Source organism: Nannospalax galili, unplaced genomic scaffold (genome assembly GCF_000622305.1).
Source record: "Nannospalax galili isolate Female #2095 unplaced genomic scaffold, S.galili_v1.0 scaffold389, whole genome shotgun sequence".
Taxonomy (NCBI): Eukaryota; Metazoa; Chordata; class Mammalia; order Rodentia; family Spalacidae; genus Nannospalax; species Nannospalax galili.
The window spans coordinates 3,312,079-3,337,037 of record NW_008360310.1 but is presented as its reverse complement, the minus strand read 5'-3'; the positions used below and the strand labels follow the sequence as shown (position 1 = coordinate 3,337,037).

Below are 24,959 nucleotides of genomic sequence, written 5' to 3'. Positions count from 1 at the left end.
TGAGGCCCAATGTGAATGACTGGCTGTTCATGTGGCCAACAGCCACAGGGTAGAGCCATGGCTGCTGCTCTCCAATGGCAGCTGAGACAGGAAGATCTTTTTTTTTAAATTTTTTTCTTTTCTTTTCTTTTTTTTTGTCTTTTTGAGACAGGGTCTCCTTATAGCCCCAGCTGTCCTGGAACTCACTATGTAGACCAGGCTAGCCTCGAATTCACAAAGACCCAAGTGCTGGGATTAAAGGTGTGCGCCACCACGCCCTGGCCTGATTTGCTCTTTTGAAGCTAGGTCTCCCTGTAGCCCCAAATGGCCTGGATCTCATAAAGATCTGCCTGCAGGCCTCTGCCTCCCAAGTGCTGGAATTCAAGGTATGTATCACCACACCTCACCTTTATTTTAATTATGTGTTTGTGTATGTAAGTGCAGGTGCCTGTGGAGGCCAAAAGGTACTAGATCCCCTGGACCTGGAGTTGCAGGCAGTTGTAAGCTGAATGACGTGGGCACTGGGAACCAAACTTGGGTCTTCTGCAAGGAATAAGTGCTCTTATCCACTGAGACATCTCTCCAACCACACTGAGATGATTTGTAATTGCAGTTATTTTATATAGCCTCCTAGCACCCCCAAGGATTAGTTTTTGAAAATTCAATCCAAAGAAGCAGTATACCAGCTCTCAGAATATGTCTGAGCATTTGTAAAAAAAAAAAACCCTAAAAACGTCTTACAGTATTTCTCAACTGTCACACTTCCTCAGACTTCTGAAAGAAGTGTGATAACCTACTATGTTTTTCCTATGAGCTCCATAGCCCCAAGACCTAGAAATGCCTTCCTGGCCTCCCTTGAAGCTAGGACAGAACTGTAGGACTTAGAATCTCCCAAAGAGGCACCTATGTTGTGTTTTCATCAAGGCACAGAAAAGAAGGATGGTACTGGGGAAAATACACTCTAGAGAGAGTAGACATTTAGTGTTTAAGGAGGCGTGGTGGCAGAGTAGTGTCATCACCTAGGGGAAAACATCACTGGGGTATCTGCTAGAAAAGGTCCAAGGCATGGCTTGTACACTGTTTCTGGCTATAATGCTTCTAAGCCTAACTCTGGCCTTCCCAAATCTTATTGGGTTACCTACTACTCTCATGAAGTTTGATGACATTTTGGTGGTTGATTTAAAAAAAAAAAAAAAATGGTTCTCTGCTTCTACCATGAGGATTCCAGGGATCAAACTCTGGTTGTCAGTCTTGGCAGCAAACACTTTACCCTCTGAGCCATCTTGTTGGCCCTGTGACCACTTTTAAGCTTACTGAAACTTAAAAAACAAAACAAGATGATCATGATGGCTTAAAACTGTAATCATAGTGCTTGAGAGGCTGAGGTGGAGGATTTCTGAGTTTGAGGCCACCCTGGGTTCTATGGCAAGACCACATCAGTAAGTAAGGCTGATTGCTAGTTTGCCCATGCCTTATATAAAACGAGAAACACACGTTTAATCACACTAAGTTTTCAACTCTATTCAAAACAAACCAGAAACAATTCCAGCAGCCCTATTTTAAACAAACCTAAAACGCACCTTTGTCTAAAACTAAATTTGCTAATAATTCTGCAGTAATAAAAAGTAGCTGCTTGCCATGGGGAGTGTTTTAAGGATGCCTGAGTACTTGACTTCAAGTTAAGAAAATTAGTAAATCCAGCCCTCCTCCCATTTCCCAGGAATGTGCATGATTAGCATACTAGAAAATGAGACTACTAATTTCTCTATCACTATACTTAGAGGAATGAAGTTTTATTTTTGGTTTCATTTAGGAACTTTCCCTTCTTAAGAGTTAATACTTGCAAAGATGACCTTCCAAATTTAAGCTGTAATCCAAATCCACAGAACTTGTGAAAATCTCATTTCCACATTTAAATAAAAGCATGCTGACACACTTCAGTCATTTTTGCTTTTAATATATTTTATTCTCATGAAGTTACAAAAGTAGATACAAAATGCTTTCTTAAAAAAGTATAGTTAATGACTTAGAAAAATAGATAAAGCCCTAAAATTTAAAAATAACAATGTAAATTTTTTATGTGAGAACCATTTTAAGTTATTTTAGGTGGTAATAAAACTAACTTATACAAACCACCTCTGCTACAGACCAGACATAGAAGGCTGTTCTGGAGCAGACTGGTCATCTACTTGGATTTACAGAATGTTTGTTTGAAATACAATCTGATCACAAAACCCATGTGAATTTCAATATAGTTGCTTCAGTAAAATTACTGATGCCACATGTAATACCCCCAAAGTCTTTTGGAGCCCAATATCAAAACTGAATGAAAAATAGGAAGACTAAAAGATTGCTATTTTCCCTCTGTGACAGAATTCTACAAGAGCAGAAACCAAACCCACTCACTGATCTTGGGAGGAAAGAACATGCTTGCTGAAGGAGTTCTGTCCAGCCAGGCTTCCATACTGATGGTATGGCTCCCACAGGAGGCAAGAGAGTCCTAGCACCATGATTGGGGCTGCTTAGAAACATACTTCTAGGGCTTACACTCTTACTCTTTGGGCCTGATTTATATTTCTGAGGTAATGACATCGTGTCCAAGAAGCTCTACTTCTAGTATGATCTCACTGCTCAGAGGAAGGCCAAGTGTATAGCCAGGAAACCTCAACACCACCAGGACTGCTCTTCTTGCCTTTGTTATCAGTCTCACATCTTCAGTGAGCAGCGTGTGAACTAGAGCTCTGCAAGCCTAAGGTCAAAGAAACACCTGCCTAACTGGCTGAGGTAAGTCATTTTATCTAGTCAGAAGAATAATAGATACATTTGGCTGTCAATATAAAAACTGTATTATAAAAAGTATGACCATTTAAAAAAAATTGTGTCATTGCTCAAGTTTTTCTTAAAGGCCTGAAAATTAACACACTGCAGGATTAACTCAGGAATGTAGTAGACACTTTCCACTCAATGATTATAATCAGGTCTGGGGAACAGAGATCAGACAGAAGACAAACTTTTGCTGAGGGGGAAGGGAGGAAGAGCTGTGAATAGGCAGACCTGGGAATGGGCAGATAAAAGCTCAGATACAAACGTCAGCAGTAAACAGTGCAATGTTTAGGTTAAGCCAGACTGGCTTGGGAACCTGGCAATGTTTTTTCATTCAAAAGGAAAAAAGGAAAAGAGAGGGGGAGGAAGACAGAAAAGAGACACTAGAAGTTTCAACAAGCTTTTGCGTTATGTCCCAATGATAAGCTGCCTTTATTATCTTAGTTTATTCCCATCTTTTGGAGCTTAGTCATGGAGAGTGGATTTGTATCACTGAAAATACTTGGAAAGAAGAGACAAACCTTTTATCTGAGAGTACCAGAAACAATAGAAACGATGAAAGTATAGACCTGAGAAACAGAATTTCATTCCTTAGGGGCCTCAATGAACTTTCAGTTGAGGGGAAATTACATTCTTGATGGCATCTAGAAACTGCTTCCTGATTGTAAAGGACTGCAGAGTCACTGACCTCTGGACCTTTGTGACAGTGACAGCATGGGTTGTGGAATGTTTCAGAGAGTAGTCCTTTCTCCCCTAAGTGATTATCCTACCTTGAATTCCTCAGTGACATTTGGTTTCAGTCTAAATTAGACAATTTAATTCTTTTAAAATTCTGAGCATACTTAAGAACATATTGAAACTGAGTTTTTTAAAACAGGAGTTTCTAAGAAATTCTCTCCTATATAGTCTAGTGGGATAATAAAAATAAATAACAAAGACCTTATCCAATCTAACCTTTATAAAAGTCATCCAAGTGGCTGGTGAAAGCAGAGCTCTGACACAGAATGCTTATCAACTAAAGCACTACCAGTCGGGCAAGTGTTCCTGATACTTATGCCATGATACATCTGAAGAGTCAGCCAGAGCTTACTATATCTGAAAAGCCAAATGGAAAGCAGGTACCTTCTTCAATAAAGGAGAAGATTCTTTTATCCCAATAGAAAGTTTCAAGTTTTGATACAAAAACAAAGCAAGCCCAAACCCCAATAGTTCAATCCATCCTTTGTGTATTAACAGAATGAAGACTGTTTTAAACTTGTTTCTCCTATTTTGTCTTCTTAAAGAACAGGTAGCAGAACAGATCTGTAGCTATATTATATGTACACCCCTCAAGCTTTTTCATTGTGGCTTTAAGTTTTATCCTTATTGACAAAGTCTGTGCATCTTTATACATAAACTAAATTTCAAGTCACAATAAAAACAGAATTGTTTAGGAAACAAAACAATCAAGTACTCTGAATACTCTTTCTACTGTCTTATCCAGAATTGCAGGGCCTCTGAAAAACAACATGAATGAAAATAGTGCCTTTGAGACAAAACATTTCTTTTTCTCAGCCAAAAGCTACGTATTAAATAAACTTGAATGAAACATTTCAAATTAAAAGCCTATAAGACTGCCCTTAGAAGACATAAAAACTATTTGATAATATACTCTCCTAATAATTTAGATAGATGTGAATGTAGTTCCAAATAAAGTTTAAAAAAGTCACTTTAAAAACAACTTTGGTTAATCCCATTCCACATATTCATGATTTAAACTGCAATCATGGCCTCTTCCCCCTCCCCCGGCCCCGAGACAGTCTCACTATGTAGCCCAGGCCAGCCTCAAACTTCAAACTTCAGATCTTTCTTGCCTCTGCCTCTCTCTATATTCTTATCTATTAGAACACCAGCACACAAACTTGAACTAAAAAGGTTATCCAAAGTGATATAAAGAAGTTATAAATGTTAAGAAAACTTAAAAAAAAAATCTTCTATTTGTAAAACAAAGCAGAATAAATTGTCTGATATTGTTAAGAAATTTGTTCTATAAACTTATTAATACATTATTGCAGAAAATTCTTAATGTCCATTATGTTGTCACTTGAAAAAACTCTTGAACAAAACAACAGCAACAAACTACAGGTTAGTCATCATGTTACAACAAAGAACTCTAAGAATAACAGGTGTGGCCCACACAGTACCTCTGATTTGGTTGTGTCCTTAAGGTCTTGTTCTGATGCTCTTTGGCCAACCTACCTTTGGACAGTTTTATCTGACGACACAGACAAAGGGTATCTTTTGATGCCGTTTTCTTTAAGTCAGTATCACTAGTCTATACCAGACAGCAAGAGAGTGCTAGTAGTAGATAATACAAGAGGGTAACTGTGTTCTAGGAGAAACATTTATCTGTCTTTAGATCCAAGCTTCTCAATTAATTCTTGAAGAGGTGCCAGCTCACGCCTATCAATCAGATTAAACTCCTAGAAAGAGAGGAAGAAAAATAAAATGTAATAATGGACCTAAATTGAAACTCTTTTATTTGTTGTTCATAAAACAGAGTCCTAAACCTAGTTTTCTGAGATCTAAAAGAAAAAATAAATAAATAAATAACCTCTATGAACACTTAAAATGATTCTTTCACTTTATTAATTTTATGTGTATGAGTGTATTGCCTGCATGTATGTGAGTACACCTGTGTCGTGCAATGCTGCGGACGTCAGAAGAGGGTTTCAGATTCCCCTGGAACTGGAGTTAAGGATGGTTCGTAGCCGCCATGTGGGTGCTAGGATTTGAACCCGGGTCCTCTGCAAGAGCAGTCAGTGCTCTTAACCACTGAGCCATCTCTCCAGCCCTTTCACTCTTTTTTAAAACACAGGTATGGATTGGGAAGATGGCTCAGCTGGTAAATGATTTCAGATCCCCAGCACTTACATAAAAAAGCCAGGCACAATGCTGGGGAGGTGGAGACAGGGAATGCCTGGAGCTTGCTGGCCAGCCAGTCTACAGGAATCTGTGTGCTCCAGGTCCAATGAGAGATCTTGTCTCAAAATCAAGGTGGAAAAAACAGAGGAAGATACCTGATATCAACCTCTGGCCTCCATGTGCACATACATACATGCATACACACACAATTTTTAAAAAATAAAACCTAAAACACAGGTGTGACATTATGACACTTGCTGGTCTTCCTTTTTTTCCTGACAAAGATCTCCTAAAATCTTTGGAACCCTCAAGACCAACAACAGTGTCTCCTGTGTGCTAAAAAGACTGGTGACCCGGGGGCTGGAGAGATGGCTCAGGGGTTAAGAGCACTGACTGCTCTTGCAGAGGACCCGGGTTCAATTCCCAACACCAACATGGCGGCTACAAACCATCCTTAACACCAGTTCCAGGGGGATCCGAAGCCCTCTTCTGACCTCCTTGGCATTGCATGACATGGGTGCACTTACATACAGGCAATATACTCATATACATAAAATAAAAATAATATTAAAAAAAAAAAAAAAGATTGGTTGACCCTTGAGATCAGTAGGGTGGGACTGGTCACCAGAAAGGCCAAGCCATGATTATTAATTACAGTGTTAGGACATTCATGATCCCTCCCTGACTAATCTCTGGGGTGGGGCTAAGAGGGAGTGAAGGGTAAACTAATCACCAATGGCCAATGATATAATCAATCATGGCCAAGTAGTGAAGTATACTCCCCTCCCCCAAACCCAAAGGACAGGGTTCAGAAAGCTTCTGAAAGGCTGAACACACGGAGGCTCCAGAGCATATTTCATCTGAGGGGGCCCAGAAGCTCCACATCCCTTCTCCCATCTCTCACCTATAAATGTTGGCCAGCTGGCTGTTCACTCCAATAGCACCCTTTATAATAAACCAACAAATGTGTTTCCCTGAGCTCTGTGGCCACTCTAGGAACATTAAACTCAAGGAGGATTGACTATACATTACATAACCTGTCACAAGTAGAGGTGATAGCCCATTACTTTTGACTGGTATCTGAAATGGATGGAAGACTTGTGGGACTGAGCTCTTTACCTTGTGGGATCTGATGCTACCTCCCTCCACATAGACTGAACTGAATTAGAGGACACCCAGCTGGTGTGTGCTGACGAACCAATTTAACTTCTTAGTGTTATGAAAGCATGGCAGGGAGCTGAAGCAATGGCTCAACAGTTAAGAGCACTGGCTGTTCTTGCAGAAGACCCTGGTTTGATAAATCCCAGCACCCATATGGCAGCTAGCTGCCCTCTGTAACTCCAGTTCCAGGGGATCCAAAACTCTCTTCTGTCCTCTGTAGGCACTGCATGAAATGAGTGTACTTAACACACATGAAGGCATAACACCTCATATACATCAAATAATTTTTTTTTAAAAAAAAGAAAGTATAGCAGAAACAGCCAAGTTTTTTCCATGTCCTTATAAAGGGGAACCAGTTTAGTACGTACACAACTGTAGCTATGAGTATGGATCCTCACTGTTCAACACTATAATCAAATTTGAATATATAAATGCACTTAATACAGAAATGACCCCAAAATTACGAACTGAACCTTTCATAGAGGCCACCTCTAGAGGAGTAGACTTTTTTACTTTTATACAGATGAATGTGAACATACATGGCACAAAACAATCTCAAAAAGAAGACATCATTAAATATGGTGTATTTTCCTTTGCACTATACAGAGATATTAATACACAATAATCACTAAAAAACTACCCGGATTTTCTACTATAAAATGATACTTTTCCAGAGAATTACATACCTCTTAAAGAAAAAGAAAGAAAAAAGAGTCCCTTTTTTGTTTTTTTAAAGATTTTATTTTTACTTACATGTATAGGTATATGCCATGTACCTATGCCATGTATAGGTATACGCCTGCACAGGCTAGAAGAGGGCAGCAAATCCCCTAGAGATAAGAGTTATAGGCAGCTGTGAGCCACCTGACCTGGGTGCTGAGAATGGAACTTGGGTTAAGAGCAGTGAATGCTCTTAACCACCGAGCCCTTTCTCCAGCCCTCTTTTCTGGTTTTACTGAAACAAGGACTTACTGAAGACTATAGACATGTGACATCATCATGCCCAAATTATTCTTTGATATCTTTTTCAAACAATGTTACTCTGATTTTTAAAACTTCTAATTCTAGCTGGGTGTGGTGGCGTACACCTTTAATCCCAGAAATTGGGAGGCAGAGGCAGGCGGATCTTTGTGAGTTCAAGGCCAGCCTGGTCTACATAGTGAGTTCCAGGACAGCTGGAGCTACAAGGAGACCCTGTCTCAAAAAAGACAAAAAAAACAAAAACAAAAACAAAAACCTTCTAATTCTAAATAAGCACTCATAAGATAACAGGCCACATCCCTAGATGACAAGAACCGAGACCAAGGGAAGTCAAAGGCAGTCAGCCCCAAATATGGATGCTGCCTTCCTTTCTTTGTTTTATTTATGTGTATGTATGCATGCCTGCATGAATTGGTATGTATGCAGGTGGTACCTGTAGAAACCAGAAGAGGGTATCAGATCCCCACAAACTGGAGTTTAGGCAGTTGTGAGATGCCTGATGTGGGTACTCAGTATCAAACCCAGGTCCTCTGCAAGAGCAGTATCCTCTTAACTGCTGAGCCATCTCTCTAGCCCAGGGATGCTGCCTTTCTATGCTGCTACACAGATCAATGAAAAATAGGTGGGGAAGAAAACAAATCTGAAGGCAGAATGATGCTTGTACTTAGATGTTCTATATCTGTAAATAAGATATACTATTCATATTGTTACCAGTCCAAGTAAGTCAAAGCCCAAGGCCCAGAAATCAATATAGCTCACCTACCTGAACAAAGAAAATAAAGTGCTTAAAGGAGGTGTTGAGGTGAGCCTCCTCTTGCAGCTGCATCACAGAATCAAAGTGCTGGTGATAAATATGGGCGTAAACTCTAAAGAGACGCTTCAGAATAGTCTTTGCCACAGACATAAAGTTTTTGGGAAACGGGACACCTGAAATCAAATATACATACGTATGAGTCTTTTATCTAATTAAATAGTGGCAAGTCTTGATATAACACGAGTAACTGCAGCACATAAATTCACACTCACCAGCCTATTTCAGCATTATTTTAAAGGCGAGGGTTTTATACCACACTCTCTTGATTGCCTTAAAACATTAGGCATGAGTATCAGATCACATAGATGTTGTTTAATCAAAGTTCAAACAAACAGAATGTTAGTTGTTTATTGTTAAAGTTTCTTCCTCAGAGTAAATGTAACAAGAGTAAGTACTTTAGTGGGGCATGGTGGTACATGCCTCTAATCTAAGCACTCAGGAGGTAGAGGCAGGCGGATAGATCTCCGTGATTCCTAGCTAGTCTGCTCTGCAAAGCAAGTTTCAGGCCACCTAGATAAAGCCACACCATAAGACCCTGTCTCAAAAACAAAACAAACAACAAAAACCCCACAACAACTCTGATTATAAACAACACTTTTAAAATTTGTACCATAAGCCGGGGTGTGGTAGCGCACGCCTTTGATCCCAGCACTCGGGAGGCAGAGTCTGGCGGATCTCTGTGAGTTCAAGGCCAGCCTGGTCTACATAGTAAGTTCCAGGACAGCTGGAGCTACAGGGAAACCCTGTCTCATTTTTTTTTTTTTTAAAAAAAAAAAAAAAAAAAAAAAAAAAATTGTACCATGAAAACAACTAGGAATGAGAAGCATCCTAAACCAAGTAAAGACAGATACCCCAAGAATCATTACCATCATCTATAGTAAAAACTCTTATTATCTATATTACTCTGCAAAGTTGGTCTTTGTTTTCCTATAGCCTAAAAAGAAGGATACTTCCTGAAATGGGGAAAGGGACATCATTCTTTTTCAGAGAAAATAAACACTTCTTGAGAGAAGAACTGGGGAAGGTCTGGTGATCTTCAAGCAATGGAGATTGGGTGCAGCAACTGGTTACATTCCTGAAAACAGACAGGAAGATGCCAGAGAGCCAGCACTGGCTACATAAACCAAAACTAAGAAGGCATCTGCTTCAGGATAACCAGAAGTCAGCCTCAAGAGCTAGTTCTACAGAATGTTCTAAAGAACTATCTCCAGAGAAATACCTTTCAATCTTTCAGAAAGCAAAGCCTTCTTAAAAACACTTTTCATGGAGTGTGCTTTCTGTTTTTCTTAGACTGTCCTTAATAGTTTACTATTTAGCATATTTTATGTAGTTATCTCCCATCCCCTGGTCTTATCTAAAACAAATGACTTTTCAAATATTACACTGGAGCTTATGAGCTATTTCTCTGGGCAGAATCTTATACCCATGTACCAAAAAGGGCAGGTTTCAAAAGTTAAGGCCCTTTTCTCTGAAAATGTGTATTTTGCCAGTAACTTATAGTGTTTGATAAAGAAAAAGAATAGTTCTATCTAATAAAAAGTTATATTTAATAAGATTAAAAAACTAGCAAAAGCTAAAACACAGATAAAAGCGTAATGAGGAGATAGCAGGGGAAGAGGTTCTGAACATTAATGTACTATTCCAGGAGGGGCTGAGAAAAAAGGATGATAATGTCAGACATAGTGATGAGCACATTTTATAACCCCAGGAATTGGAAGATGGAGGCAGAAGGATCAAGAACTAAAGGTCACCCTCTGCTACCTCAGTGAATTCAGGCCAAACTGAGCTACATGAGATCTTGCTTTAAAAAAAAAAAAAAATCAAAGTAATTCTAGTAAACAAGTAATCTGTAATCTAAATACTTTCCAAACTGAATTTAATAAGATATATTCAAGTAGAGCCAATAAGGTTATCTGAGAAAGGAAATACAAGGTCTAACAACAGAATGAAAAAGGAAGCCAAAGTCCAGGTATGCCAACTGTTCTGTTCTGTTTCAGACAAGGTCTCACTCTGTAGCCAAGATTAGCCTAGAACTCAGCAATTCTCCTGTCTCAGCCTCTACAGTGTTGCAATTACAGGTATGCTCCACTACACTCCCCATCCCCACCCAAGTGTAACAACTTGATTCAAATGCTTCTCTGGAAAAAGCCTCTGCTTAGATGACAAAAAGGAATGCAAGGGCTAGGCTGTGATTCAAGCCTTTAATCCTACTTGGAGGCAGAGACAGGTGGGTCTTTGTGAATTCAAGGCCTCCTGGTCTACACAGTAAGTTCCAGGCCAGCCAGGGCTACATAGTGACACCTTATCTTTAAAAAAAAAAAAAAAGAAAAAAAAAGTAAAAAAAAAAAACCAGCATGGTCAGCAAGAGGACTCAGCAGGTAAAGGAACTCACCAAGCCTGATGAACTGAGTTCAATCCCCAGAATTCATCTGGGGGAAGAAAATGACTCCCCCAAGTTGTCCCCTAACCTCCATAGGCGGATGGGGACACAGACACACACATACACACACACACACACACACACACACACACACACACATAAATGTAAAAGGAAAAAAAAAAGATTTATTAATTTTAATTCATACCTATATGTGTATCACGTGCTTATATAACATATGTGACTGTATGTGGAGGTACCCTCAAAGGCCAGAAGAGATCCTCTGGAGCTAGAGTTACAGTCACCATGGGTGCTAGGAACAGAACTCTGGTCCTCTGTAAGAACAGTAAGTGCTCTTAACCACTGATTCCTATCTCCAGCTTCCCCTAAAAAAAAATTCTTTAAAACAAAACTATCCTATATAACAAAAAAACCTATTGAGCCAGATATCAATAAAAAGTATACCTAAAAATAAACTTCACAAGTTTGAAGAAAAACTTAAACATTGCAGGACATGGATGCACTTGCATACATGCACACAATACACAAACTTTATTTTTAAATTAAAAAAGACATTTGGCCAGGCATGGTGGCGCACGCCTTTAATCCCAGCACTTGGGAGGCAGAGGCAGGCAGATCTTGAGTTCAAGGCCAGCCTGGTCTACATAGTGAGTTCCATGACAGCTGGAGCTACAGAGAGACCCTGTCTCAAAAAAGACCAAAAAAAAAAAAATTCCTATACTTACCTATAAAACCTGATACAATCATAATTAAAACCTAAGGATTTTTTGTTTATTTTGGGTTTGGTTTATTTTTTTGAGACAAGGTCTTGCTGTATAGCTCAAGCTAGCCTAGAAGTCACCATGTAGCTTAGGCTAGCTTTCAGGTCACAGAAATCCTCCTTCATCAGCTTCCCCAAGTGTTGGATTACAAGTATAAATCACTACATCTGATCTAACCTTTGTGTTTGGCTTTTTTTTTTTTTTGAGACAGGCTCTCATACAGACCAAACTGCCTTCAAACTCCTAATATAGCTGAGGATAACCTTGGATTCCTGATCCTTCTATCTCCACTTCCCAAATACTGGGATTACATGCAAGCACCATCAGGCCAGGTTCTAAGATTTATTTTTCCCTTGAGAAAATGATTGGTGGAGGAACACTAACCCTATAAGATCAACTGAATAGAATTTCTACAGGAACAGATAATTTTTTTTTTGGTCTTTTTGAGACAGGGTCTCTCTGTAGACCAGGCTGGCCTTGAACTCAGAGATCCGCCTGCCTCTGTCTCTTGAGTGCTAGAATTAAAGGCATGCGTCACCACACCCGGCAGGAACAGATAATTTTAAAGATCCCAAAATATGTGGCAATTTTTTTGTGCACATGAGATGACTGGAAAAGAAAAGACACAAGTATTGAGTTAAGCCACATTGGAACAAACTGGATAACTTCTTTTTGGAAAAAAATGAAAGCAGCATTCAGAATACAAAATCCTGACCAACCAAAGCTTTAAACAGAAAAAGCCACAAAAAACCCTAAATAAAAACAAATTTTCCGGGCTGGAGAGATGGCTCAGTGGTTAAGACCACTGACTGCACTTGCAGAGGACCCAGGTTCAATTCTCAGCACCCACATGGCAGCTATGAACTGTCCTTAACTCCAGTTCCAGAGGAATCCAAAGCCCTCTTCTGACCTCATGGCATTGTACAACACAGGTACACTCACATACATGCAGGTAATACTCAGACACATAAAATAAAAATAATCAAAAAAAAAAATCACATAAATTTTCACTGGGCGTGGTGGCGCATGCCTTTAATCCCAGCACTCGGGGAGGCAGGCGAATCTCTGGGAGTTCAATGCCAGCCTGGTCTACAAAGCGAGTTCCAGGCCAGCTGTGGCTACAGGGACACCCCGTCTCAAAAAGACCAAAAAAAAAACCCCAAAAATTTTCATAATCTAGAAATTGAGAAAACCTTTCTCACTGTAGTAAAACATTTGGTTGGCAATGGAGCTCAGTGGTAGAACATGTGCCTAGCATGCATATGTTAGGCCCATGGTTCAATCTCTAGTATAAAAAGCAAAAACAAAAACAACCCACTTAAAAAAAAATGGCCAAAATAAGAGAAATGTATAAAGCAAAACACCCCATGAATAAGACTAAAGGTAACCTGGGGAAAAATATATATTCAGCTTACATGACAAAGAGCTAATATCCATAAATAGACAAAGGCCATACACAGAATACAGGCAATGATCAATAAACCAAAAGGTGCTCAATCACATCAATATTTGAATGTTTGTGTGTACATGCACACATAGGGTCAGAGGACAACTTTGGGGAGTCAGTTCTCTCCTTCCACCCTGTGAGTCTTGGGGATCTTTCTCAGGTTTTTCAGGCTTGGTGATAAGCATTATTTGCTGAACCATCTCACAGGCCCCCTCATCGATATTTTTAAATGGATATTAAAGCAATTATTTAGAGTTAGTGAGATTGCTCAGTGGGTAAAGTGCTTGCCATGCAAGCCTGACGACCTGAGTTCGAGCCCCAAAACCCACGAAAGGTAAAAAAGGGGACCAACTCAAACTCAAAGTTGTCTGACTCGCACATGTATGCTGTGGCACACACATCCTACATACACACACATGCTGGGGGGAATATACATTAGTACAAGCTTTTTGGAAAATGTGGCAGTCTCTAAAAAAAATTTTAAAAACTGAAAAAAGGTTGGGCATAGTGGTGTACACCTTTAATCCCAGTACTAGGGAAGCAGAGGCAGGTGGATCCCTATGAGATTGAGGCCAGTCTGATCTCCATATCAAGTTCCAAGGCTACAGGGATATAAAACAACAACAAAAAACAATAAAGTAGGGTTGGAGAGATGGCTTAGCAGTTAAGAACACTGGTTGTTCTTGCGGAAGACCCAGGTTTGAATCCCAGAACCCACATGGCAGCTAACTCTCCGTTAACTCCAGCTCCAGGGGATCTGACGGCCTCTTCTGTCGCCACGGGCATTGCACAACACGGGTGCACTTACCTACATGCAGGCAATACATGCATCCCATAAAATAAAAATGATTAAAAAAACAAAAACAATAAAGTAATAAGAGCATTTAAAGAACACATCTATTGGGGGGCTGGAGAGATTGCTCAGTGGTTAAGAACACTATCTGCTCTTACAGAGGACCCAGGTTTGGTTCCCAGCACCCAACTGTGGCTAACAACCTTCAGTAACTCCAGTTCCAGGGGATCAGGTGCCCTCTTCTGGCTTCTGAAGGTATTGCATGTGTGTGGGTGCACTTCCAAGCAGGCAAAAACTCATTCACATAAAAATAGATTTTAAGCCAGGTGTGGTGGTACATGCTTTTAATCCCCGCACTTGGGAGGCAGAGGCAGGTGGATCTTTGTGAGTTCAAGGCCAGCCTGGTCTACATAGTGAGTTCCAGGAAAGCTGGGGCTACAAGGAGACCCTGTCTCAAAAAGACCAAAAAAAAAAAAGATTTTTAGAAAATGGTTACACTTATCACTCAAAAGACAGTTCTATAATCATTAACTTACCGATCTTAGAAGGAAAAAGTGTTTCATCATCAAGCTGATCCTGAACCCAAGTCATCAAATAGTCAATGTATTTTGGTGCAGAACACTTGATTGGCTTTTTAATATTAGTGCCATCTGCCCAATGATATTCATACCTGGAGAGAACAATAATGTGTTACCTTAAAAATATACAACCTGTAATCAAAGTAGGTTCATTTTTTTTTGTTAATATAAGCTATATATAACTTTAATAAACTACAGAAAGTTCTCATGAAGATTACTTGGAGTTCCCTATAGAATCATTCTGAAATGTGCCAGTTACAAGTGGAAGAAAAAAGGGAAAGAAGCTGGCAGTGGCAGAATGGATGCTTTAGAAGACAACCCTGGCTGGGGCTGGAGATGGCTCAGCAGTTAAGAGCACTGACTGCTCTTGCAGAGGACCAGGGTTCGATTCCCAGCACCCACATGGCGAACCGTCCTTAACTCCAGTGCCAGGGGAATCTGAAGCTCCCTTCTGACCTCCATGGCATTGCATGGAAGAAAAAAGGGAAAGAAGCTGGCAGTGGCAGAATGGATGCTTTAGAAGACAACCCTGGCTGGGGCTGGAGATGGCTCAGCAGTTAAGAGCACTGACTGCTCTTGCAGAGGACCAGGGTTCGATTCCCAGCACCCACATGGCGAACCGTCCTGCCATCATGCCTGGCTCAAATACATCTTTTAAGAACGGCTCATTGATCTAATTGATCTTGTACCACTCCCCCCGCCCCCCCGCAAATTTCATTTAACCTCAATGTTCTTTACATCAGTCCTTGGGGCAAGTCAGGTGCATTATCATTAAGTATCTTCCAAATAGAAATCGTTGCTTCTGGCACAAAAGTGCAGCCCTGCCCTCCTTGGAAAATTATTTGTTACCCTGAGGGCTGAGCATACAATATGGCAGAAAGTGAATCCCTTCTTCTGTAATATTAATTACTGTGAAGCAGTGATTCTGTACTTTGGGACCTGTGAGGAAAGTGCTTTCCTCTCGTTCTCACCTCTATAGCTCAAACTCCCTTTGACACATCCACCTCCCAGATTGTGAAGAGCCAGGGTTGCTAGGAGACGGGTCGATTGTGGAATAAAAAGGGAAACAGATACTTCTTGGGTGCCCCATCTAGTTTTAAAAGATGGAGTTAAAGTACAAGTGGAGATGGTTAGAGAGAGAAGGAAGGGGAAGTGGGGGGAAGGGAAGATACATGTTGAGAGCCTGAACCCATCCTTGCCAGGCCTGAGTTTGGCTCCAGAAGCAGTGAATTAAATGATTATGCATTGCAATAGCTCTGGATGGCAAGAAGGCGGTACAATTGGCTCAGCCCTGCTGAATAGGAGGCAGGGATCAGTTAGGCCCTGATGAGACCAACTTAGGACAAGGGAATGCCTGGGACTGTAGCTTAGTTGGTAGAGTGTTTACCGAGAATGCATGAAGCCTTGAGTTCCATTTCTAGCACTGTTTAAAAACCGAGCATGGTTATGCACACCTGTAATCCCAGTACTCAGCAGGTAGAGGCAAGAGGATCAGAAGTTCAAGGTCATCCTCATCCATATAGGGAGTTCAAGGCCAACCCGGGTTACTTAAGACTCTTTTTCAACCCTACTTCTCCCTAGCTCCCTGAACAAATAGAACACTCTAATGTGAAGGTGTCCTACTGTCTTAGTTATTTTTCTATTGCTGTGATAAAACCCCCTGACAAAAGCAGCTTAAGAAGGAAGGGTTTATTTTGACTCAGAGTCCCAGGGTACTGTCCATCATGACAGCAGGAGGCAGAAGCAGCTGGTTACATTGTGTCAGAAGAAAGCACTGACTGTGCTTGGCTCCCTGTCTCCTTTTCATACTGTCTGGGGTCCTAGCCCAGGGAATGGTTTCACCTACAGTGGGGAGGGCTTCCCATCTCAGTTAACCTAATCAAGGCAATTCCTCATAGGCATGCTCAGAGAGCCCCATCTCCTAGGTGATTCTGGATCTCATTAAGTTGACAACTGAGATTAACCATCATACCTAACTAGCCCTGATTTGACAAGTTTGCTGGACTTGGTATCTGACACTAGGCTCGAGCCCAATAAGTGGTTATTATGTTGTGGTTGTTATTGTTATGATTGTCCTTACTGATGGGTATAGATTTTGTTTCTGTATTATTATTTATTTTTATTTTTGGTCTTTTTGAGTATTTCTGTAATTATTTTTAATTAATCTCATTATGGCTTATAAATGCCTTTGGTTTTTGCTTGTTTTAAGACAGGGTCTGGCTATGAAGTCTCAAATTCCTGATCCTCCTGCCTCAGACTCCTGACAGCTAGGATTATAGGCATATGTAGCAATGTCCACCTTTACATTATGAATGTTTTTACTGTAGAGCTTGTCTTCTTTTTTTGTAAATATTTTATTATCTCCTTTACGTGTATGAGTATATTGCTTACATGTGTGTAAGAGCACCCATGTCGTGCTCTGCCTGAGGAAGTCAGAAGAGGGAGTTGGATCCCCTGGAACTGGAGTTATGGACAGTTGTTAGCTACTATGTGGGTGATGGGACTCAAACCCAGGTCCCCTGCAAGAGCAGTGAGTGTTCTTAACTGCTGAGCCATCTCTCCTGCCCAGAGTTTGGCTTCTTTTATCTCATTCTCATTCTCAGAATCACTTTCCTTCTGTCAATGCACAGGCACAATGCCCTCCAACAGTTAACCGATAACCTAGACCTGCCATTCTGAAACAGCTAATTTAGCAGCACATGAACTATACACAGACCACATCTTGACAGGACAGAGCCACTGTCCTTTCATCTTGATCTGTGTCATGTTTCAGTGGTACTGAATGTGGTACATGGCCTGTCTCAGAGGACACTGTATTTGGTGGAGCAATGCCCCTCTCAGGTCAGTCTGCTGTCCACCCAGCTTTGGCTATGACCAGGACAAAGCTGCTTTGCCTGATCCTAATTAGTCTGGTTGCTCAACAGCAGCAGCCTCTGAGGCAGGAGGGTGGCTGCAAGCTTTGCATCAGGAGTGATCACATCCTGGAAAGACATAACATTTCCAGAACTGTGGTGGTCAGGTCACATGAGGTCTGGGATCATCTGGGGCAGGGAGCTTCCGGGAATGCTGCCTCTAGCAACTTTGCCCGGCAGACACTGGAGCACCGCTCTTTCTGGATTCAGAAAAGAAAACAGAGAGAGAAAAATAAAAAATGATGTGTTAGCTTCAAAAATCTGAGTAGTCAGATCACAAGGGAGGAGGGGGAGAATTGTAAAACTACCTCTAGACACTCTAAACCCTCATGTCACAGCACTCAGTCTAATGGATAATCCAAAGGACCTGTGTGTGGGGGCTTTATCTGGTCCAAACTTCTGCCCCACATGAAGATCATATCTGAAACATCAATATACACAAAGCTCTCCAGGGGTAAGTGGCTCCAGTGTCTGGACCCTTAGAGCAGTGGACTAGCTCTGAAGTCTCAGCTGGACCATCCAGATGTCTGAAAGGTAGCCAGGGAGAAGGGAGTTTGTCATTCCAGCAGGAAGTCTTACCTGCTCTAGAAGGGAAAGGAAGGAAGCTTCCTTAAGTTCTAAGAGTATAGACTCGGAAATCAAACTCTGGGGGCTGGAGAGATGTTTCAGTGGTTAAGAGCACTGACCGCTCTTGCAGAGGATCCAGGTTCGATTCCCAGCACCCACACCCACATGGCGAACCGTCCTTAACTCCAGTGCCAGGGGAATCTGAAGCTCCCTTCTGACCTCCATGGCATTGCATGACACAGGTGCACTCACATACATGTGGGCAATACACTCATACACATAAAATAAAAATAATAAATATTAAAAAAAAAAGAAAAAAGACAGCCTTGGGAAGGAGAAAGGAACTTCATTCCTGTCTACACAGCAGATGGTGCTAAGGACTGGGTGAAGAGGAGATGACTCTGCTACACTTAAGACTATCATCATCAGTAAAGCCAACATTAGACAGAAATCATGTTCCCTGGAGGAAGTGTTAAGAGAAACATTTTTTTAGGCATGTGTACTTTCTTCAACTTTACTTTTCCTGAGCTAGAATAATTAGCAAGATTTGTGTGAAAGTTCACAGGGTAAAGCATTTAACAAGCCACAGTCAAATTTAAATTTTCTATTTTCTTTATTTACTTAAAATTACATTTAATGGGGCTATAGTGGTGGTTAAGTGCATTTACTGCTCTAAAAGAGGACTGGAGTTAGGATCCCAGTACCCAGATTACAAATGTTTGCAACTCTAGCTTCAGTAGACCTAATACTTCTGGCCTCCATGGGCGCGCGCACGCACGCACGCACGCACGCACGCACGCACACACACACACACGACTTTAAAAAAGAAAAATTACATTTAGCGTGTGTGTGTGTGTGTGTGTGTGTGTGTGTGTGTGTGAGAGAGAGAGAGAGAGAGAGAGACAGAGAGAGACAGAGAGAGACTATGTTTATGGGCACACACAGGCCATGGAGTGTAGCAGGAGGCCTCCAAAGATGGTCCCAGAGCCCTGGGATTCAGCAAGAATTCACTCCACTTCTCGGTCTGCAAATAGCCTGCCGAAAGGAGCCCATGCCTCCATACCCTGCTCATGAGCCCAGTGACTGCTGACAGACTGCGTGGTGAGGACCAATCAGAAAATGATATGCTGACTAAAGGGACTTGGGGGCGGAGAAAAGGGAAATATAAGGCCTGCCCCCTCCTGCATTAAACGAGCCTGCAGCACCTTGCCTAGTGCTTGCTTCTACCGGACTCCCAGGGTCTGTGTGTTGACTCCACACCTCTTGCCCCCCATAATCGGCAGGGGACCCAATCTAGGTCAGGGTCTTCACAGCTGGCCTGAGGAGAACCCGCAACAATGGAATGCAGGTTAGAGGACAACTTTCCGGAGTTGGTTTTTTCTATCTGCCATGTGGGCCCTGGGAACTGAGGCCCCATCACCAGGCTTGGAAGCAAGTACCTTTATTCACTGAGCCATCTAACTGACCCGAAATTTCATTTTATCTTAATTTCCTTTAAAGTTTAAGATAAAACTTACCTCAAAAGTAACAACAGGCTGGGAGCACAAACCTTTGACCCCAACACTCAACAGGCAAAGACAGGCAGAGATCTGTGAGGCCAGCCAGGACTACATAGTGAGACCCTGTCTTAAAAAACAGAACAAAAAAAACCTAAAATAACAACAGCTCTCCTAAAATACTGAAATAAAAAGAACACACATTCACTAGAGGTCTTCCTTTATAGCTGGAACAAAGACTGGATAATCTTTTCCAGGGGAGAGTACCTTGATACTATCTATTATTACATGAAATCAGTTACTATAGGAGAAAAGGCTAGAATAAAGCACAGCAAAATATTCCCATCACAGGTTGACTTAACATTTTTTTTTTATTGTTTTTATTTTATGTATATGAGTGTATCGCCTACATGTATGTGAGTGCACCTGTGTCGTGCAACGCCACAGAGGTCAGAAGAGGGCTTCAGAGTCCCCCAGAACTGGAGTTAAGGATAGTTCATAGCCACCATGTGGGTGCTGGGAACCGAACCTGGGTCCTCTGCAAGAGCAGTCAGTGCTCTTAACCGCTGAGCCATCTCTCAAGCAAGACGTAACATTTTAGGTAAGAATTTTATTCTCTTTGTAAATATTCCCTAAAATTTATTATAGTTAAAAACTTTTAAATTTTTAAGAAATTACAATTTTGTATGCATGCATGCATGTATGTATGTATGTATGTATGTATGTATGTGCATGGGTACAGGTAGGGAGGCCAGAGGACAACTTGTGGGAATTGGTTCTCTCCACCACATAGGTCCTAAGGACTGAACTCATACTTCACCAGGCTCTGTGGAGGCAAACACCTTTATCTGCTGAGCAATTCTGCCAGCCCTGAATCTTTTATATTTAGTGTGTGTGCGTGTGTATGTGTATGAGTATGCATGTCATGAAATACGTGTAGAGGTTAGAGGAGGACAATTTGTGGGAGTCAGTTCTCTCTTCTCTCTCAACTATGTGGGATCTGGAGTGTGAATTCAGATTTTCAAACTTGGCAGCATGTGCCTTACTCAATGACCCATCTTCCCTCTACCTCCTTTTTGGGGGGGGGGGGGCAGTATTGGAGATTCAATCTAGGGCCTCATGCATGCTATGAAACACTCAACCACTTAGCCATATCCCCAGCCCTCAAAATATTTTAACCTAGCATCTTTAAACCAGATAAACACTTCTGAATTGTACTGCTACTTTCATGAACATTTCATAGGTACCAAGAAAAAAAAAAAAATTCCAATATTTAAAGGCCAGCTAAACACTCCTGCAAGAAATTAACCTAAAAATATAGGAACAGCCAGGCATGGTGGCGCACACCTTTAATCCCAGCACTTGGGAGGCAGAGGCAGGCGGATCTTTGTGAGGCCAGCCTGGTCTACATAGTGAGTTCCAGGGAGCTACAGGGAGACCCTTTCTCAAAAAACAAAACAAAACAAAAAATAGGAACCATAAATGTTGATCAAATTTTTTCTTTTTTGGTCTTTATGAGACAGGATCTTCCTGAAGCCCCAGCTGGCCTGGAATGCACTATGAAGACCAGGCTGGCCTTGAGCTCACAGAGATCCACCTCCCTCTGCTGGGATTAAAGGCATGTGCCATTACGCCCGCCTTGTTGATCAGGTTTTAAAAAGATCTTTTGGGATGCAAGATAATTTAACTCAAATTTCTATACTTTTACTCCTGTAAGAGAATAATACAATAAAAAGATCAAACACTGAATACCAAGGATTTAATAGTAACAACTATAGGTAAGTATTCAAGAACTCATAAAATTGAATTGTCTTTACATGAAGAAATAGTTAATAAGAACAGTATTATTTATTATGTTTAATTATTTAATTTATATCAGTTGTAAAGCAAAAGTAATCCTAATGCCTATAGAACAAGCTAGACATGTACCTGGGACCTGCAGACATGACTGGACAGCTTGCCTCAGTGCAGAATTCTGTAATAGTTCCATATAACATGTTGATCTGATTGAAGAAATCCACAGCTGCAGAGATACAGAACTGTGTTAAATATCTATGTAAACCACAACAAACCAGAGCTTGCAGTTGAAGGAAAAATGAACAGCATTTTCTTTTTGAAATGGGGTCTTTTTATAGACTAGCCTTGAAGTCTTGGACTTAAGTGATCCTTTTGCCTCAACATTCCAAGCAGCTGGGATTACAGGAACACATACTATACCCAACTAAGTTAGGCAAAATAAAATATTGGAGATAATTTTAACTTAATGGTGGCAAACAAATCACCAGAGTATATAATTTGATTAGCTCTAAGGAACTGAAAGATCCATAGTTTATCAATCCAAACCCCATGTAACACCATCTGTTAGGAAAAGGAAAAGAAGTATTATAGAACATACTCAGGGAGAGTTACCAGCTGTATCAACATGCATTTCAAGTGTCTGGTTCAGCATAAGGATTTGAAGTCTCTGGCATACTGAAGAAATAAAAAGGATATGGGATCAAGTCCCTTGATCTAGAGTCTATGCTAACAGAAGGGAAAAAAATCTTAAAAGATGATTAGTACAAAACAGAAGATGGGACCCACAGACTAACAGTTGAGAAGTTTAGAGAAGAGGCAGTGTAGAGCCAAGATAGTCAGAGAGCACATCTTAATGGAGCTTCAGCTAGTTCTGTAGGACAATGGAGGAAGGAATGAGTAATAAACTGAGGAAGGGTTACTATTCTGTGTACAGAGAACCACTAAGACTTGGAAAAGTTCTAAAAATATTGTGGTTCTCTATCTGAGGCAATGCCTAAAAGCCCACTAGGACTTTCCAAGTTTCCTCAAAAACGGATTAGGAAAAAAATTCTACCTTGTCAAAACAATTTCATAAAAATTCCCTCACTTTTAAATCTGCCTCTTAATTATTTAAAGAAAATAACATTTAGTCAAACCTCAGTATTCTCATAAAACAAGAGTAGGCCCAGATAGTGGTGGGTTTGGTTAAAAGTAGCAATTCTCAAGAGGTGATGCAGGTGTCCCTTATAGCTAGCTGCTCCTTTCGCTCTCATCAAGAGGGTACTACAGTGGGGTTTTCCAGGAGCTCCATGGCATCACAACAGTGAATGCAGAAGTAGATATGAGAACCTGGCTGCCTAGTAAGTCAGACAGTAAATAAGACTTGCAAAAATATGAAGCAAAGCCATGTTTCTCATGGAAACTTATTTTAGAAGTCTTTTAATTAGAAAAGTATTTACCTCAACATGTTTCTTTTCAATGAATTTGAAAGTATCTAAATTTTTCTTAGTTTAAAATTTCCAAACAGTAACATCAGAGCAGATACACTGGGCGTGTGGGCATGTGTGTCTGCGTACAAATGTGGAGGTCAGGGGAAAACTTGTAGTCATTTCTCTCCTTTTACCATGCAGGTTCCAGGGATTGAACTCAGGTCATCAGGCCTGGCGGCAAGTACTTTTACCAGTTTAGCCACATCACTGGCCAAAGATCAAAAGATTTGAATAGCTGACTTAGAGCAGTTAGGTCTCAAAGAAAAATCTAAAGCTGCAAGAGGCCAAAAATGCCTTCAGAATAACTAAATTTATTAAAATTCTCATTTATTTTTTATTATTTTTATTTTATGTGTATGAGTGTACTGCCTACATGTATGTGAGTGCACCCATGTCGTGCAATGCCACAGAGATAAGAGGGCTTCGGATTCCCCTGGAACTGGAGTTAAGGATGGTTTGTAGCTGCCACATGGGTGCTGGGAATCGAACTCAGGTCCTCTGCAAGAGCAGTCAGTGCTCTTAACCGCTGAGCCATTGCTCCATTTCCTAATTTTTAATTTTAAAATCTTAAATTGTGGCCGGGCGTGGTAGTGCACGCCTTTAATTCCAGCACTTGGGAGGCAGAGGCAGGCGGATCTCTGTGAGTTCAAGGCCAGTCTGGTCTACATAGTGAGTTCTAGGACAGCTGGGGCTACACGGAGACCCTGTCTCAGAAAGAACAAAAACAAAATCTCAAATTGTATATATATCTATGTTTGTGGATATGTGCACATGAATATAAGTGCCCACAGGGGTCAGAAGAGATTTTTGGATCCCCTGGATCTGGAGTTATGAGATGCCCTATATGAATGCTGGAAACGTAACTCCAGTCCTCTTTAACAACATTATGTGCTCTTAACCACTGAACCATCTCTCCAGCCCCAACATGATAATCTGAATAAAATAAAATATAGGGAGTTTTCCTGAGTAAGTAATACTTCACATGGTCCAAACATTTAACAATATATAAGCCTCCTACTTCACATTTATCAATCTTTTTTAGTTGACCTTACACAACTCTAGACAGTGTTAAGAAGTACCCTACAGCACTCATTCTTTCTCCTCAGCTCTCTTTACGCAACCACACAAGCAAGTACTCTGAAGAGTACACTTTTAGATATATTTGTGCTTTTTTTAAGATAGCTGTTTTATTACAATATTATTAACATTATTATTATATTAATTATTATAAGAGTTGTAGCTATAAAAGAAAATTCATGAAATAAGATTTTAGCAAACTCTATAAACCACCAAGTTAAATGTTAAATACTTACTGTTAACTGCAATCCATTCATTGAGGTCCTCTCCCTCTGGCAACATAACAGCTTGCCTGAGATTGCCACTTCCTAGAGTTGCTTCTGCATGTTTTAAGAGTTCATACTGATGGGAACCTTCAGGGATATTCTTCTTCGGTTTGAATGTTTTAGAAGAGCGGCTGCTGCTGTTGGATTAAAAGTAAAAATGTACGAATTTTTAGGGCCTGAAGGCAAATTGGCCTAATTAAGCATTCCCTGAAAAGACCAAGATGGGTGTGTGGATGATGACAGTAAAAGAGTACAGTTCAGTGTCAAATGGCTGCCCAACACGCAGGAGGCCGAGTTCCAGCATGCCAGTGTGCTGGCACACACACCCCACACACACACTCAAAGTTGGTTTTCCCCTCCACCTACAAAAGCAAGATATAATTCAGTGGTTAAGAGCACTTGCCATACAAGGACCAGAGTTCAGATTCCAGCATCCCAAGCCAGGCACCCCATGCACAGCTGTAACTCCAGCCCTAAGGACAATGGGGAGGACAATTTCATAAATAAAGCAATTTGGTTATGCCCCATTTAGAAGAACACTTTAACCAAGGGATAGAAGAAAGAAATCTAGATTTAGTCCTTGTTATGGCAGCATCTTTTAACAAAGCAAAGCTGCTCAAAATGTCTCTCTTAGATAGATAAGGACTTGTTCTTAAGACTGTTCTTCATAGTGAAAAGAACCAACACAGTCCTATAGTTACAAGTATGGGAAAAAATAAATCATGACATATCTGAA

General features: G+C 40.8%; 1 protein-coding gene across 2 annotated transcripts in view; it reads right to left on the bottom strand.

Annotated features, from left to right (window-relative positions):
- Nucleotides 1-2,887: 2,887 nt before the first annotated feature.
- Mob1a (MOB kinase activator 1A) overlaps nt 2,888-24,959 on the bottom strand; it is a 24,306-nt gene continuing 2,234 nt past the window's right edge. Inside the window, exons 2-6 of one of the 2 annotated variants that reach the window (XM_008824777.3) lie at nt 24,194-24,357; nt 21,544-21,637; nt 14,598-14,731; nt 8,612-8,775; nt 2,888-5,264 (exon numbers count right to left, since the gene is read on the bottom strand). In XM_008824777.3, coding sequence (XP_008822999.1) covers nt 5,187-5,264; nt 8,612-8,775; nt 14,598-14,731; nt 21,544-21,637; nt 24,194-24,357 — 634 coding nt within the window. In that variant the 3' untranslated portion in view covers nt 2,888-5,186. Of the gene's footprint in view, nt 5,265-8,611; nt 8,776-14,597; nt 14,732-21,543; nt 21,638-24,193; nt 24,361-24,959 lie in introns of both variants that reach the window. The other variant, XM_008824776.3, reaches the window with a different exon arrangement.